Source organism: Macaca thibetana, chromosome 10 (assembly GCF_024542745.1).
Source record: "Macaca thibetana thibetana isolate TM-01 chromosome 10, ASM2454274v1, whole genome shotgun sequence".
NCBI lineage: Eukaryota > Metazoa > Chordata > Mammalia > Primates > Cercopithecidae > Macaca > Macaca thibetana.
In genome coordinates, this window is record NC_065587.1 from 45948869 (window position 1) to 45966997 (window position 18129).

At 39.5% G+C, this 18129-nt stretch overlaps 1 protein-coding gene across 4 annotated transcripts in view; it reads left to right on the top strand.

The window, feature by feature from the left end:
- Positions 1-18129, top strand: part of BCAS1 (brain enriched myelin associated protein 1) — a 127579-nt gene that overhangs the window by 99713 nt on the left and 9737 nt on the right. For 2 of the 4 annotated variants that reach the window (XM_050746529.1, XM_050746528.1), the window contains 2 exons: positions 4680-4847; positions 14277-14342. The exons of the other annotated variants lie outside the window; for them this stretch is intronic. In XM_050746529.1, coding sequence (XP_050602486.1) covers positions 4680-4847; positions 14277-14342 — 234 coding nt within the window. The remainder of the gene's footprint in view (positions 1-4679; positions 4848-14276; positions 14343-18129) is intronic. 4 annotated transcript variants of the gene reach the window in all.

An 18129-nucleotide genomic window follows, 5' to 3' on the forward strand; every position in this document is an offset into this window, starting at 1 on the left:
CCAGTTCAACCTGGATTAGAAAGAAAGTGGCATTTACTGGCTCTCATCACTAGAAAGTTAAATTGGTTTCAAATAAAGTTTAATTCAGGGCTATCCCTGGGTTCAGCCTTCTTGGCCTGGCTACATTTTCAGCTTTCCAACATCACATCACTCAGTCCAAAGTAAATGAGCTATTTGTCAAGTAGCAACCCTACATGTCCTGGAAATTTGTTCTGTTTCACTGACTGAAATGCATTCACATGCTGTATTCGTCAGCTTTTGCCAGGTTATGTTGCAGTAACAACCAAGTCCCAAATTTCAGTGCTTCTGAATAGCAAAGAAGTTGTTTGTTTTTTTTCCTTTTCTCACTCGTGCTACAAGCCCGCTAGCAGTTGGCTTTGGCTAACCCATTTGGCCTCTTAATGCTGAGGTCAGTAGGGAAGCAACAGTGCCTTCAAAAAGGAGATGCAGTTCTTGTTGCAGAGAGAAAATGGTGGCATGGGTGAATCACGCAATGGATCCTAAAGCTTCTGCTCAGCCATGGTATATGTCATATCTACCCATGTTCCATTCACTAAAGCAAGTCACACATCAATGGGCACAGGTGTGTAATTCATTTGCAGGAAGATAGGGTAAATAATTAGAGAAATAATACAATTTGCCGCATGCTGTCATTTCTAAACCAACACAGTCAAAGAGCTTGATCATGTTGATTGGTTTAGACCTTTTCAATTGGCTTCATTCAAACTACATAGTCTTGAAGTTAGGGAAGATTGCTCTCCCAAGGCAAAATTACAATGTGTAAGCAGCTGAGAGAGAATAGTTACTGAGTAGAAAAAAAAAAAATCTGTAGGAGGTCTTTGTAATCAATCACATTAAAAATCCAGTCAAAATAATATTTAAAATATTCTAAAATAAAAACCTTTAATGTTAATATGATGTTGTGCATGAAGTTTAGATGGAGGAAATCTATTTTGCCATGAATCAGTTTCCAAAAGCCACAGCTCTAGTAAAAACTGTATAACCAAATTTCAAGAGTAAGTGTAGTATAACATTTGAGGCAGAAAGGGAGACTCTTCACTGAAATGTATATTGTCAATATTAGATGTACCAGCCATCTTCATGCTCTGTCTACCATATCCTCTACAGAAATCAAGCAGGCAGGATTTAATTCTAAAATGTAGCACACATCTGACTTTAATTATGTCCATTCATGATTTCCAAAATTAAAATGTGCAGATGCGGTCATATATTCTAAATAGGAAACAACTTTTTCCAAAGCCCTGGCCTGGGAGAAATTTGGAAAATTATCCAAATAAAAATTGAATTCTTATGTCTGTATATGCAAATCAGATCTTTACTTAGCCAAGATTGTTCTGGATTTCCACACTGGATGTCAGTGGATTTTCCTTGGCTACTAAAAGCCAACTTCTTGGCCTGCCTTCAAAGGCAGTGGAAGTCTCCAGAAGTACTGTATTTTTTTACCTGCTGAAATACTTATGTTCTGGAGAATGGACTTGTGGCCTAGGATTTATGGGTTGATACCTCTCAACATTTGCAAAGGCTCAGCAAGGGAACCACTGGCATCTAAATAGAATTGATTTACAGAGTTATTGCCATACAATCTGATCATTTTATTTATGAGTAATTTTTCCTCCAGTTCTTTGCACACAAAGAAAGAACTCATTGCCTCAAAGACAGAATACTTCTGAACCCAAACTCCATTCCTTATCTACTTAAGAGCTATTTTCTATTTCTCTACTCTTCTACCCTTAGTTTTAGGCAAAGTTGCCAACTTTATATCCCCAAAGTATTTGATCCTGATTAGTCTAAGTTAGTGATCTCATTTCCTTCACTAATAAGTGGCCTGGGGGTAAGTGGCTTCGCTCTGACCTGTGAAATTTAGGTACCCTGAGGTAGGAGATGAAAATGCAGATGTTTATTTTTTGCAAGTCTTTGGCTGTGACCTTCCTTCCTTCTCAGAATATTGGATTGAGGATGTGATATCTGGAATTGTCACAGCTATTTTTATAACCACGAGGTAACAAATAAAATGATGAAAATCTAGCACGCCAAGAATAGTAGAGCCAAGAACAGAAAGAGTCAAAGTTCTTAGAGATATTGTGGAGCCACCGAAGCAACCCCAGAACTTCTTGTTCCATGTTTTCATTGGTTAAGCCACTATTAGATACGTTCAGTTGCCACAGAAAATGCCATCCTCATTGTAATGCCTATTTATCTGTGGTGAGACTTTGGCCAAGTCATTCAATTATTCACTCTTTATCTATAGAATAGGGATAATGTTACATTTCCTAAGCTGTCAAACTACTTCCTGATGCCATTTATAAAAGAATATTAAACACCCTGTACAACACCAGGCATAGTAAGAAGTAGCTATAAATATAATCATCTCTAAATAATGGATATGTGCATGGTGCATAATCCAGATAATTCATGCTCATAGAGTAAATAGCTCTAACATTAACACAAATAACAACCACTAGCATTAACTGAGCACATGGTGCTAAGAACTTGACATGTATTGCCTGATTTAAGATGCAGACAACTTTCTGATGTGTATACGATCCCACTGATAACAGAGAAGACGAAAGCACAGAGCTGTTGAGCACTGAGCTTAGATTAGCACACCCATAAGGGGTACAGATGTGATTTAGAGCCCAGCAAGTTGTTCTGGAGCTTGTCCTCTATGACCACGAGTTAGACTGCCTACATTTCAGCCTCACCTGAAGAAGCTTGTGGCTCACACTTATTTTTCAGAAATGCAATTGAATTAGTTCAAAATGTGGAAATCCATGTCCATGCTCTATTACCATTCTCAGTCTCTGATATGGCTCCAGTCTCCACCTCGTTTCCTAAAGATAGATTGGGATCCAAAACCAGCAGCCCCGCAGCAGGCCATTCCTCACAAATAGGTTTTGTTTGGCCAAGCCAGCGTTCTTAATCATTTAACGTCTTTAGATGGGACAGTTTGACTTTACTTTGTCATCATCCCTATCACTCCTTTTTGTCTTATGTCTGGTCCATCAGTGCCGATATTCTCTGCCTTACCTCCTGAGGACTTTTGAGTTTATAACCCCCCAACTTCCATTTTTGTTTACAGAAAAGAAAATACTAGAAATTGTGTCAATAGCTTAAGAAAATTAATTTAGCTTAAGCAATGTGATTTCGTTGCCAAATGCTGGGGTGTTCCGCATGCTGATTTGTTGATGGGCAACTCCCTGAATCAAATGACAATACAGAGACTAAGGGTTCTTCTCGATTTGGAAAATTCGGGTCATTTGCAAACCAATGGTTTGTTCTATATGATGGGAAAGAAAATGGTTCTCAGCAGACCATATTTTTGGAAATAACTGAGTCCCCTTCCCCTACCCCCTGACACCAAGAAAAGGCTCCGAGAAAGCCGGGGGTCTGGCTCAGCAAAGACAAGTGGGAAGACACCTGACTCTATGGCACTTTCCAGGGAGCAGCAGGTGAAAACCATGCAGTTTAAAGGGCAGATAGTAAATATTTCAGGCTTCATAGGCCGTTTGTGGTCTCCACCCCACACATTTTATCTTTTAAAATATTTCTTCCAACGCTTTAAATGCGTAAAATCCATCAGGCATGGTCGCGTGTGCTGATAGTCTCAGCTACTTAGGAGGCCGAGGTGGGAGGATCCCTTGAGCCCAGGAGTTGAAAGCCAGCCTGGGCAACGTAGCGCGTCTTCATTTCTTAAATAAGTAAATAAAATTAAAAGGCAAAGACCATCCTTAGCCCAGGAGCCATACAGAGGCAGTCACTGAGCTAGATCTGGTAGTATTTTGCCAGCCCCTGCCTCAGGAAACGAAGGAAATAATAAAAGCCTCTCCTGGCCAATTTGCTCTGTCCTGTTGCAGGGAGCAACACAAATGCAGAAACTGTCCCAGATGTGACTGGGGCCCTGTACAAATGGAGTGAGGCACTGCAAAAGAACACAAGTTGAGAGCAGAGTATGGTAGATGGGCCCTTCCATCCAAGCCGCCACAGACACTCAGAGGCAGGGGACATCGAGCTCACTAGGTACCATGGCCAGGGCCGTGAACAACTTAGCCATCATTTTCTTGCCAAGTTCGTTTTTCTTCTGAAAGCATAAACTTCAATTAAGTGAAATTGCAAGTGACTGTTCTGGGGAAAAATTAGATGTCACTTAATGAGGAAGCGGATTAAACGGAGTGGTTTTTACACTCTCCTTTCTACAAAGAGGACAGATTCTTCACAGTTGCAGGGGAACTGGAAAGAGAACTGGAAGCTGTCATGGTTACCGTCTCTAAGGTTGGACTCTTAAGAAAATGATTATTCCTGGTTTCTACACAGGCCAAGTGTAATTCACCTCGGTGGCAGATTAAAGAGGTGGGTTTACTAGAATAGAATGGGTATTGGGCATGCTCCAAAGGACAGTCCCCAAAAAGAACCTCCTATCTCTTCTTCCCCTTGGGGAAGGGATATTGCCACTACCGTGTCAATGTGGCAGCTGCTTGGAAATTGGTGCATTGTACAACATAAGCATTACTTCTCCAAGAGGTGCCTGTGTAGAAATGGTCATAGATTCAAAACTGTAGCTACTACATGGACAGGGGGGCAACAAGGACCCCACTTTGTAAAACGTGTTTTGGGGGAATGTTTTGTTTTTCATTTTCTTATTACCTGGCAAAATAATCCAGGTGGTGTGTGAATCACCAGTAGAGATTATAAAGTCCAAGGAAGTAGAATCAGCCTTACAAACAGTGGACCTCAACGAAGGAGATGCTACACCCGAACCCACAGAAGCGAAACTCAAAAGAGAAGAAAGCAAACCAAGAACCTCTCTGATGACGTTTCTCAGACAAATGGTAAGCCCCTTACTTCCAGTATAGGAAACCTAAAGTACCTAGAGTGGCTTCTGGGAACAATGGGCTCATGCCACAGGTAGTAGGAGACATAATTGTAGACAGTATGTATGGAATATGATTGGAATATGAATTGTGTAGTGAGAAAATTCCCTTTTTTCCTTCTGATTCAATCATACAGAAAGTCTCCGTTTGTTGCTAATATTCTTTAACCCTTTAATGCCTGCTAACTCTTTTTAACAAAAAAAGAGCTGCCCTTGGGTTCGAATTTTTTTTTAATTTCAATAGTTGTGGACATACAAGTGGTTTGGGGTTACATGGATTAGTTCTTTAGTGGTGATTTCTGAGACTTTAGTGCACCTGTCACCCGAGCAGTATGCACTATAGCCAGTATGCAGTCTTTTATCCCTCACCCCTCTCCCAACCTTCTCCCCTGAGTCCCCCAAAGTCCATTATATCATTTTTATGCCTTTGTATCCTCATAGCTTAGCCCCCACTTATAAGTGACAACATACAGTATTCGGTTTTCCATTCCTGAGTTACTTCACTTAGAATAATGGCCTCCAGCTCCATCCAAGTTGCTGCAAAAGACATTATTTCATTCCTTTTTCTGGCTCAGTAGTATTCCATGGTGTACATATGCCACATTTTCTTTATCCACTCATTGGTTGATAGGCACTTAGGTTGGTTCCATATCTTTGCAATTGTGAATTGTGCTGCTATAAACATGTGTGTACAGGTGTCTTTTTCAGATAATGACTTATTTTCCTTTGGGTAGATACCCAGTAGTGGGATTGCTGGATCAAAGAGTGAATATACGTTTAGTTTTTTAAGGAATCTCCACACTGTTTCCCATAGTGGTTGTGCCAGTTCACATTCCCACCAACACTGTAAAAGTGTTCCCTTTTCACCACATCCACACCAACATCTATTTTTTTTTTCAGCTTTTTAATTGCGGTTGGGTCCAAATTTTGGCATACAATAGCATCTAACTAGAAGTTACTATTATTGCTTACTTTTATTTATTTTTAAAGTTTCCTTCTGTTGGTGGTCAATGATACTGCTTTTCTCATTATGGTAATGATATGAGGTTTTCTTTGAAATGCATTTGTTTACATAAAGAATATCAGGTATTTTAAGGATTATGTATTAAATAGTCCAAGTTATATAAAGATGTGGCAAAAATTCTGAAGGTGACATGTGAGTGACACAAATTTGGACAAAACTAGCTTACAGATAAACTAAATAGGAAATGGCAACATAATATTCCAATAGTGAAATATGTAACTTAGTTGATGAATTAGCCATGCTTTTAATTTGTGTAGAATAGAAAGAATGTGATAGATACATTTTACTATTTACAACAAGCCATGCACATTAAATGTCTAAACAGCCAGGAGCTTAAATAATATAATGCAACAAAACCTAAATCAGTTGGAGAACAAAAAACAAAAAATGCATGTAAAAGGTCATTAGTTTAATTCTCTTTTAATGAAAAACAAGAATTTCATTATAGTGTGCCTTTATTTTCAGGAGTATTTGGAGTTTAATCCTTTGAGAAAGCAACTCTCTAATTTCACAGGCTCAACCTGTTAAGGAATTCTTTCTAGCCTACAAAACAAAACAAAACCCTTGCCAATGCGAACTGAGGCATATTAGAAATAATTGTGTTAGAAATTGTTGACAGGAATCATTTTCTTTTCTTGTTATATTCTCATGGAGTAAAAAGTGTAGAATCAGTTGTGGGTGGCCCATATGGCCAAAACCCCATCTATCTCATTGGCCATTTGATCTGAAGTTTGGCAGTGAAAATGGAGATTAAGACCTGAGTTTTTTTAAACCAATTTTTACATGATGCCAGGAAAGAAAAGAACATTTGGTCTGTTTCTGGCAACTCATCTAACTTACAAATGGGATCCCCAAATAACTCATCATAATATTGACAGCGATCAGCTTTTCCATTTCTGGATGGAATTGAGAGATACCGAAAAAAAAAAAAAAAAAAAGCAAATACAATGAAGGTCTCTTCCAAGTAACCAACACGAAGCTCCTTCATTTAAAACAGGGAAAAGGACAAGAAACTCCAAAGAAAGCGTGAGAAGAAAAAAAAGAAAAAACAAAAAAGACCTCTAAACCACTCACAGCATCCATCTAAAACAAATTGTTAAATTCTAATGAGGTCTTATATTGCTTAAATGTATCCCCCAGAGCTATCTTTTAGATGCTGTTTGGGAAAATTTTGGGGGAGTAGAAAATGTGTAAGTCTAAATTCTGAGGGAAACAAATTGAGAAGAAAAGCGTCCTTTGGAATCAATTCGCCATAGGATAGGGAAGAAGGTAGATGAGGACACTCTTTTCCCCAGCAATCCCCTTTGGATTCTTAGAATTGGGTCTCATGATGTCCATTGTTCTTATTACCAGTTGCCCATGAAAAGGCCTGGGAACATGAACATTATCTTTGCAAAGTTTAAATACTGATTGTTGGAATTTCCTTTAAAATTCCACGTACTCTAAGTATTTTTTTTTCTTTTTCTGTTTTGCTTTCATTAAAACACTATATATTATATTGTGATTAATTCAAATAAACAGATGATGAGTTTTCCAGCTTACTAAAATCCCTACCACTCCCTATTGTCACACCCAGTCTAGCTCACTCATTTATGTTACCGGCTCTTTCCCTGTGGGTATTTGGGTTTGCAACCCCTGACAGAGAACCATCTCATTCTTTAGAACAACTTATTTGAATCATACTGTCTGGATTTATCATACTTAGATTAACTATTGCTCAATGGATGGACATTTGGTATGTTTTCAACTTTTTGCATTTCATTCATTCACTTCTTCAACAAATAATTATTGAGTGTTCATTATATTCAGGCACAAGGGATACAACAGTGAGCGTAAACAGGTGTGGTCTGTTTCCCCGTGGAGAAGAAAATAGACATTTATTTTTAACTCTATCCTCATATTCAGTGAGCACACACCAAGTGTCTTACCCACGTTATCTCAATTGCTTCGCAAGCCTGTATGAAGATCCTTATACACCTACTTTTATGCACATGTGTTAACGTCCCCATTGCGGAGATTTCTGGAAGTTGACTCTAGCAATTATTTTTAGGAAATACTTTTTGGTAACATGTCCATGGCTTCCAAACTGATTCAAAGTCTTTGGATTTATGCAGGAAAGAAAAAACCTGCCCACAGTTTGAAAATAGAGACAACATCTGGCCCATCACTAAGGGTTTTTTGAGGTTGCGGGGGGAGGGGTGGGTTGAGCCAAATAAATAAACATTTCAAACAAATTTTGGATATTGTTAGCAAAATATCGGTTTGTTTAAATAATTGTCTTAATGGAAGAGAAAACTCAATAGAATAACCTATGCTTTGTATTCAGTTTCACCATTCACCAAATCATTGATTTTCTACTTTCTATCCTTCGCATTTCTCCCCCCTTTTTTTTTTCTTTTTGAAACAGTCTCACTTTGTCACCCAGGTTGGAGTGCGGTGGCACAGTCTCTGCTCACTGCAACCTCTACCTCCTGAGTTCAAGCAAGTCTCATGTCTCAGCCTCCCGAGTAGCTGGGATTACAAGCGTATGCCAACACACCTGGCTAATTTTGTGTTTTTAGTAGAGACAGGGTTTCACCATATTGGCCAGGCTGGTCTCAAACTCCTGACCTCAGGTGATCCACCCGCCTCGGGCTCCCAAAGTGCTAGTATTACAGGCATGAACCACGGCGCCCAGCTGGAGATCTTTTTCTTTCTAGAAATTTACTGCTCATAAAAATAAAAACAGGAAAAAAAAATCATTTTTAAAATAACTATATTTTAGGGAAAGGAAAACAGAATCATATAAGTCCTAACAGGGTATTCAACACATAGAGACGTAGCACTTCACAAAAATTCTGCGGGCTCCTGCAGGATTTTAAATAATTGCGAGGAATATCGAAGACATCTGTCATGCCCTAAATAGGAAAAGATTCTTATACATATTAATTCAGCTGTATGTCAAGAAATTGAATATTTGAAGTGCTGGTGTATTTTTATAAAGTGAGGGGGTAGAATATTGCATTCATGTGTCCACAAAGCAGGTAGGCAGATGAAACCAGAAAGATGGTAGATAGAAATATCTAGATACAGATTTATACTTCGTCAATATTAATAACACCTTACACATGAGCGTGCTTTCCTCCTCCAAACTATTTTCACCTACATTACTTCATTTACTCCTCCTCATATCTTTCTTTGGACCATTAGATTTGTAAGAAAATCTTTGTTGGAATAATGTTCTCGGGCTTAGAGAAATACTATGACCTTTAATAATGGGTAAATTAAAAGTCCAAATGAGGAGGCAGCCATAAAATCAGAGGGTTTTATTTTTTTAATTAATTACATTCAATCCAGTAAGTGTAACAAAACCTGTTGAAATGTACTATTGGAGGTGGAAAGAGGGTGGTCTGTGATGGTAGTTACAAAACAGAAAACCAAAAGTCTTCAATCTGAAATTCTTCCCTGAGCTTTAAAACATTAATACTGATTTGCTCTTTAAGGAAAGATTTCTGAAGGAAGCATTAATTTGGCCAATTCCTGTCCCTACAAATGACTTGTATCCCTTTCTACCCTAAAAGGGTCACTGTAGTCATTCAGTACTTTTCAGTTACCGGTAGTAATAACAATGAGAGCTACCGTTTATTTACTGTGTGCTAGGCACTTTGCACACAGTATCTCATTTATTAATAGAGAACTCCAGGAAACAAGCGCTCTGTCTTTCCCATGGTGGACATGAGGATACAGAGACTCGTGAGTATTTACGGGATTTTTCCACGGTCTCAGAGCTGGTAAGCGGGAGAGCCAGAATTCCAACTAGTTTTTTTGTTTTGTTGTCATTTTGTTATTCTAAAACTCACCCTTTGACTCATGTGTAATTGCTGCTTCCTGTGCTTCTGCAGCTGATATTCTCAGAAAGGATATGAAGGTAGAACAACCACATGCTCCATTTTTGTGATTTCTTTAGTAGTGCGTTCTGTGGAAATACCATTTTGATGCATTGAGCTGTTGCACTTACCTAAAATGACAATAAGGCAAAGGAGAAGAAGATTAATATATGGCTTACTTAAAGCTTGCACATAGATTTTCTAAATACATTTGTCGCTAAAACAAAACCATGGCTGGGGAGTTTTCCTGACTAGTCCAATTCCATTTCAAGTGAGCATCTTGGTAAAATACTAGACTCACATCCATTACCTTTGTTGATCCTAGAAATTTCCAGTAGATGCCGTTCCTTGGATTTGTTTTCTGGTAAACAGTATTGCAGATATACTCACCATATATTAAATTTTCAACCCAATTATTTTTCTTTAAAATGTCAATTGCGTTTGAATTATATTGCCATCAAAATACATTAACATTCCTTTCAAAGAAATGTGAACTGACCACCAAACATTTTTGCTAGATTTTTGAATAGCTAAGTGATATACATTGGAGATGGTTCAAACATTCCTCAGAGTATCAAGCTATAGGAATGCATGACACGATGAAAGAAATAAAAAATGATTTCATTAATATACAAGGCGTGGATGCCACAAGTAGCTTCCATCTCAACACTGCAGGCTGAAAGCCCTGAGATGCTTCACCTTTGACTCTCATGAATAAAAATTAACTCCATGAAGAAAGTTGCTCAGTATCACACTGGAAAATCTCTGAAATTACTTCATGGTCTTTAAACTGTTCTTCAAAGTATTAAATAGTCTCTGGAAGAATTTTAGTCTCTTTAAACAGTAACTTTGCTATTTTTGACAGCTGGAAAAAATAAGCTTCTATGTTTATGGTTCCTTCGAATAGAGTTCAACATGAATTATTCTGATTTGTCTCTGCAAAGAAAAAAAGAAAGATGGATAGAAGAAAAGGAGGGAAGTGAGGGAGAGAGGACAGGAGGAAGGAAGGAAGGAAGGAAGGAAGGAAGGAAGGAAGGAAGGAAGGAAGGAAGGAAGGAAGGAAGGAAGGAAGGAAACAGTTGTTATTAATAATAACTGCTGCTACAGAAGTGACTTCAGATGGACTTAATAAGATTCTAAGTCTAAACCCAAACTTCAGTCACCTTTGCATACATACAGCTTTATATGCCTCAGAATAAGCAATAAAGAAAAATCGCTGAAAAATTTGAGATACTCTCTCTCTCTTCTTATTTTTTCTTTTTAAGAAGTTGAACTTCATTGCAGTAATCTCCCTGACAGCCTGGAGGTCTGTTTTCATGATGTCAGCTGAGATCAGCTGCTGTCAACACAGCCTTCTGATTCAATCCCAATTCTTCTCCAAGGGCTCTCAAAGAAATGGGGGGAAAGAAAGCAAATTGAAACCTTAAATTGGCAGAGTCCCTAATGAATGCCAAATTGAAACAACTAATGGGAAGTTTAGAATTCCTCTCTCCTAGGGGGCAAGTGAGAGAACTTTATTCTCTAGAAAGTGGTGGAGTGGTCATGCATGACTCTTCACGTCCATTCAGTGTTTGCCTAAAAAGCCATTTTGTGCATTTGTTTGTTTTTTTGCTGCTCAGCATTCCCCAGAGGTTGACAGATGTGATCCAAAGCCATAGTATAAAGGCCACTTGGGAATGCGCTTGAGTAGGAAGGGCTGTTACGACACAGCCTGAATTTGGAGGCTGAGTTAAATCCCTATGTGTCCAAAGCTTTGGGTGTGATGGGAAGGCTGACAGAGCTGATTGTGAGGAGGGAAGAAATAACCAAGAGTTCATTTCTTTTTCTAAGCCTTCTCAAGCAAGACTGGCCTTTGTAGAACAAGGCACAGGACACGGAGGAAGGAAAAGCCCACTTTCCATGTAGATAGATCTAAATTTTGTGGAGAGGACAGTCCGATGTTTGTTTGCCATTGGGTTGAAAATCTCAGTGAAACCCGCAACAATGATGTTCCTCAGTACACGGAACTTCCAGACACCGCCTCTTTCACACTAAACAGTATATTAAAAAGAGTACAGCCCTTCTGAAATTCCAGTGCTTTGGGAGGCCAAGGCTGGAGGATCACTTGAGCTCAGGAGCTTGAGGCCAGCCTGGGCAACATAGTGACACTCCATCTCTGCAAAAAAAATTTTTTAAAATAACTGGGCCAGGCACAGTGGCTCATGCCTGTAATCCTAACGTTTTGGGAGGCCAAGGCAGGTGGATCACGTGAGGTCAGGAGTTTGAGACAAGCCTGGCCAACATGGTGAAACCCTGTCTCTACTAAAAATACAAAAATTAGCTGGGCATGGTGGCAGGCGCCTGTAGTCCCAACTATTCAAGAGGCTGAAGCAGGAGAATTACTTGAACCTGGGAGGCAGAGGCTGCAGTGAGCCAAGATCATGCCACTGCACTCCAGCTTGAGCAACAGAGTGAGACTCTCTCAAAAAAAAATAATAATAATAATAGCTGGACATGGTGGTGTACACCTGCAGTCCTATCTATCTGGGAGGCTGAGGCAGGAGGATTGCTTGACCATGGAGGTTGAGGCTGCTGTTAATGGTGATTATGCCACTGTACTCCAGCCTGGGTGACAGAGTGGGACCTTGTCTCTTAAAAATAATAATAATAGCAAAAATAAAGAAAAGCACAGTTGACTCCTGATGAGGGGACATCCCATAAACATCCACATTTGAGTTTGGTCATCTTCCGTCTTATCCAAGCTTTTGTCATTTTGTTTAACATTCAGCAATTTCATACAGTGAATGCTCAGTAAATGTTTATTGACTGAGTGGTGCCTCCTGCCTTCTAGGGGCAGTATCAGGAGGTGGTTTAGAGTCTGGAATATAGTCATTGCCTGCTGTCCAATACTGGCACTCAAACCTGCTAGTTCCATGGTGATGCTAGCATCTTTGAGCTTCCATTTCCTTGTCTGAAAAATAAAGTAATTCCTCATCTTAAGGTTCTGACATAATGAATAAATGAAATAATGCAAGTTATTATCTCATTTAGCACAATGCCCAGCACTTAGTAAGCACTCCACTAAAAATTATCCTTCATAAATAACAGTTTGTATTATCTCTAATGTGAACACCATAGCTCAGATAACAAAGATACATAATATTAATCAGTCCGAAAGTATTTGAGTGCCTTCAATGGACAGTCAAGGCCATAAATAACAGTGGAATCTGGAGTCTTCCTCTTTGCCCCACATTGCTGAAACCCTGCTTTCTACACTCCTCCCATAGCTGGGAAGAGGAGACATTAAGCAGTGATCAAATATGTGGGAATTAGACCTGAGTCAATGTTGTTGATAAGAATTGACATTTTATTACCAGATTTTTAAGGTATCAAGCACTAAGCAAAGGATATTACTAAATGCACGGTTAAAACCACAGACCTCAGCATGAGTCTGAACTTGTATATGGCCAACTTGCTGAGCGCAGTGGTGCTCAAACTCAAACAATCCTTAGCGCCACCTGGAGAGCTTATTAAAATGCAGATCGTTGAGCCTCCACCCCTGAAAGCTTCTGATTCATTAAGCTCCAGAGTGGGTCTCCAGAATTTGCCTTTCTAGCAAGTTCCCAGGTGATGCTGAAGCTGCTGGTCCTGGAATCACACTTCTAGAACCATTAGCCTAGAGTGTGGAGTTTAAGGAGTCAAGGCCAACCCCATTTATCCCTGTCACTGGTGTTGCTGGCTATAGGGGGTGCTAAAGGGTAGAAAATGAAATACTCAGCCGGGCACGGTGGCTCAAGCCTGTAATCCCAGCACTTTGGGAGGCTGAGACGGGAGGATCACAAGGTCAGGAGATCGAGACCATCCTGGCTAACACGGTGAAACCCCGTCTCTACTAAAAAATACAAAAAACTAGCCGGGCGAGGTGGCGGGCGCCTGTGGTCCCAGCTACTCCGGAGGCTGAGGCAGGAGAATGGCGTAAACCCGGGAGGCGGAGCTTGCAGTGAGCTGAGATCCGGCCACTGCACTCCAGCCTGGGCGACAGAGCCAGACTCAGTCTCAAAAAAAAAAAAAAAAAAAGAAAAGAAAATGAAATACTCAGCAAAACTCTATCAAGAAGAGAAAAAAAACAAAACAATAAAACACCCACAGCCTAAATATTCCCAGTGGAAGGCTACTCATGGGTCAATTGTTCATTCAGTCTTCATTTAATATGTTCAACTATCTCCTCCTTCCAACACTAATTGGAACCATCATCATTTATCTGAGAATTGCCTAATTCCAGGATTTAGTACTTTTGTTGTTATTTTTGAAGGCCAACACTTGAATTTAATTAGATACGGTTACAAATTGCATGGAAATCTCTATCTGATGAGTAACATGTTTCCAGTTGGTCTTCCATTTGTCTTGATCCCAAACCTCCATGATAAATGACTGAGATCATCCATTTCAGAACCTTCCTGCATTCTCCATGTCACTGTACTTGTGGTGGCTGAAGGCCATTGTCTGTTTGTTATTTTAGTCAGTGAAAGGGGATGGAGGGATCACCCACTCAGAAGAAATAAATGGGAAAGACTCCAGCTGCCAAGTAAGTAACCTCGAACTCAGTTTGGTGGTGGGATTAGCTGGTGTATTCTCACTTCTTCACAGTATACTTTTCAATAACATTCTCAGCCACAGCCGACTCATTTAACATCTCAGGATTAAGCACCTACTATATACCAAGAACGAGACTGGGATCTGCAGACACAAGCGTGAACAAACTACAGTTCCTCAGCTTTATCCTATCAAAAAGTTTTCACACATGCACTCCCCTCTTTTCTGCATTAAAAATCTCTTCTCACCCTTCACTTTTTGCCATAAATGTCACCTCCTCAAAAAGACCTTCCATATCTGCCTCTCATAACTACACCTTGTTCTTTTATTTCATAGCATCATCACAAATTGTAATAATTCATTTATCTCCCCTGCCCCTTCTCATGTCTGCCTGGAATGTCTGTGGAGCAAGAAGTCTCCTTTTATTTCTCTGTCACCTTGCATGGTGTTTGGCAAGTACTAGAATCTATGTCTTGAAGAGAATAAAGACATGGAGCGGGGGGACCACACAGTTTGCTTTCATTACTTTCTTTATTCTAAAGAAATATAGTTATGACATGTTTATAACTACATATGTTCCTTTTTTAAAATGGGATCATGCAACTGTACTCCTTTTTTAATTTAAAAATACACCTCCACAAAAAAATGGCATCAAATATTCTTCTAGTAGTTTTGACAATATAGAGAAGTGGCTACAAGAATGAGTGGTAGACTCAAACTATCTGGTTCAAATCCTGGCTCAACCTTTTTTTTTTTTTTTTTTTTTTTTTTCCCTGTGTGACTTAGGCAAATTGCCAAATCTGTCAGTGCCTCAGCTTCCTCATCTATACAAAGAAGCTATGAAAAGTACTTCCTCATAGGGTTGTCATACTTAGATGAATCAATACGTGTAAAACATAACATTTCTGGTACAGAGGGCTCAGTACATGTTAGCTACTGTATTAGTCAGCATGGGCTGCCATAACAAAATGCCATAGGTGGTTGCTTTAAAAGCAGAAATGTATTTTGTTGCAGTTCTTGTGGATGGAAAAGATAGGATTAAGGAGTAAGCAAATCAGCAGGGTTTGGTTCCTGGTGAGGACTGTGTTCCTGGCTTGTAAACAGCCACCTTCTTGCTTGTGTGTCCTTACATGGCAGAGAGAGAAAGAGAATAAGCTCGCCAATGTCTCTTTTTATAAGGACACTAATCCTATTGGGGCAGGGCTCCACCCTATGCCTTTGTTTAACCTTAATTACTTCCTATTCCAAATATAATCACATTGGGAGTTAGGGATTCAACATATGCATTGGGGTGGAGGCACAATTCTACTGTTAACAGTGTCTATTTGTTACTATTACTATTAAGCAGCTGATAGGGAATTTCCATCTATAATGTTGCCCATATCACACTCATGAATGGACAGCAATGACTGTAAATAGGTTATAGTATTTTTATTTCCATAATAATTGGTTTATCCTACATTTTTAAAACAGGAAATATATTGCTTTTTACTATATTCATTTTGTTTCTTAAGTTATGATTATACCTGGCCCCCAAACTATGTCCCTGGACAACTTTGGAACCAAAATTCCCAAAGATTATTACCTAAAAACAGGATAAAATCATTTTATTCAAAAAGAAAAGCTTAAATATGATGGTATATTTTGTCTGGAATTTTACAGTGAAGGAATTATGCCAATAACCTTGGTGATTCTAAAATTGGAATGACATCGTACAAATCCAAATAAGCTGGAAACATCATTCTATTTATACACACCTAGGAGTGTTTTCAGAATCCAGTTGGGAATTTTATTTTCCGGAGCCTTGGATTCAGACTTGAGAACACTGGTGTGTCCTTTCCATTTTTAGCTAATTTAATTCTCACAGCACCATAAGGTGTCATTTCTTTTATTGCTCCCATAGAGATGAGGAAACTAAGAGGTCAGTTTATCCTTGGTCACACAGCAAGGTTATGGTGGAATTAGAAACAAACCAGGTCCTTCTGACTCCAGGCACTGAGCTCTTAGCCACTCACTGCATCTTAAAGTCTTCTACACAACAAAAACAGTTAACAAGGCATTTGAACTGGGATCTCTGGTTTCTGGCCTTTCTGAAGAGCGTGGTGGTGAGAGTTTCTGTTTCATTCTAAGGAGAGTATCTGCTCTGGGCTATCTATCGTACTTGGACATCCATCTCTTAGCATTTGCTGCAACTCTGACAGTTGGGCTCTGCCAGAAGTATTCAAGCCATGTATTGCAGAAGAGCTTCTCAAGGTACACTGGATGCCTGTTGCTTCTTTCTCCAAGGACTTCTGGCCTCTGAAGAGCACCGGTGGAGGCCTTCTGGACTGGGGAGTCTCTGCCATTTGACTTCCCGTTTATTTCTGAGGGGGGTGCATGATTCACTGGAGTGAAAGGAAAGCTCTCCTTCAGTTGATGCCTTCTCCATCAAAGCTGCTACCTTGTTATAGAACTTTTTACCTGAGGACAGTACATAACTTCATGAATCACGCTATACACACGTATCCGGTGGGTCAAGTGTGTTTGACAGTTGCCACCGTCAGGGCTTTAAAACTTTTGAAGTCAATATTTAGAAGTTGACATATTTTGCATTTTTAAAAATTTAATTTCAAGGTTCTCTTGAAAAACAGAAGTTCTGACCATACTGGAGCTGCAAGCCTACGTGGTATCTCTTGGCTGGATCAGGGCAACTGTTGCCCTTTGGACAGGGCATATAACGCTCAGTCTCCCCTGCTCTAAATTTTCTCCCCAACATCAAAGCCAGCCTTGCTTGAACTGGTGCTTTCCTTACACTGGAGAAATATTTTTTTGGATGTTTGTTGCTTTTGCAGCCGGAGAAATAAGATATTCACATGGTTATTCTTACCCCAACCTGCATTTACTAGATTTTTGGATTTTACAGCCTCATCTCATCAAATTATTAGAAACATGTGGGATTGTAAACCTTTCATTTTGACAAAAAAAGGATATACATTCAAAACTAATAAAACAATCATCTCTTTTACCACCATTTCATGAAGCAAAAGGACAATTTCACACCAAAAATTAGGGTAGATGTAATCATGAAGAAAAGAATGGGCATCCCCCAAGAAAACACTCACATGTGGTTGCAAGTGGGAGGAGCCCCCTCAAAGCTGGCTTCAGCATAGAAAGTCTTCAGGAACAGCTAGATCTAGGAGGCACACATGATACCATCAATGCCTGGTCTTTCTCTCTCTGTCTCTCTCCATCTCTCAGCTGTGCTTTTCTCTATGTTGGCTTCCTTTTTGGGAAGATTTTCCCTAGAAATATTGGTGGTTCTGGAAGCTCCAGTCTTACAACTTCACAGCTTCAAATCTAAGAGAAAGGGAACCAGCCTCTCTCTTATTTCAGCAAAGCTGTGAGATTAGCTCCAGTGTTATCTGCATTTGGCTATGCTGAGCCAATCACAGCAGGCCAATCACAGACAGTGCTCTGATTGGTCAGGCCTAAGTCACACGCTCTTGTCTGGAGGTGGAAGTAGTTTGCCTGGACCACATGGAGTAGATGAGGAAGAAGGGTGTTTCCCCAAGAAAAAGCCAAGTTCTGATACCAGAATAAGGGATAAAGAGTGCTTTCTGGGATAACATAAAATGTATTAATGAATTACTAGATAACTAAATAAATGTCCCCACCATGACTTCATAAGTGCAAATTTTTCTTTTTTTTTTACTTTCATTTCACCTAGGATTCATGAAAATGTAGATACTACCCACCATTTGAACATCTCTGTTTTAACATATTTATTCCCTTGCTATTGA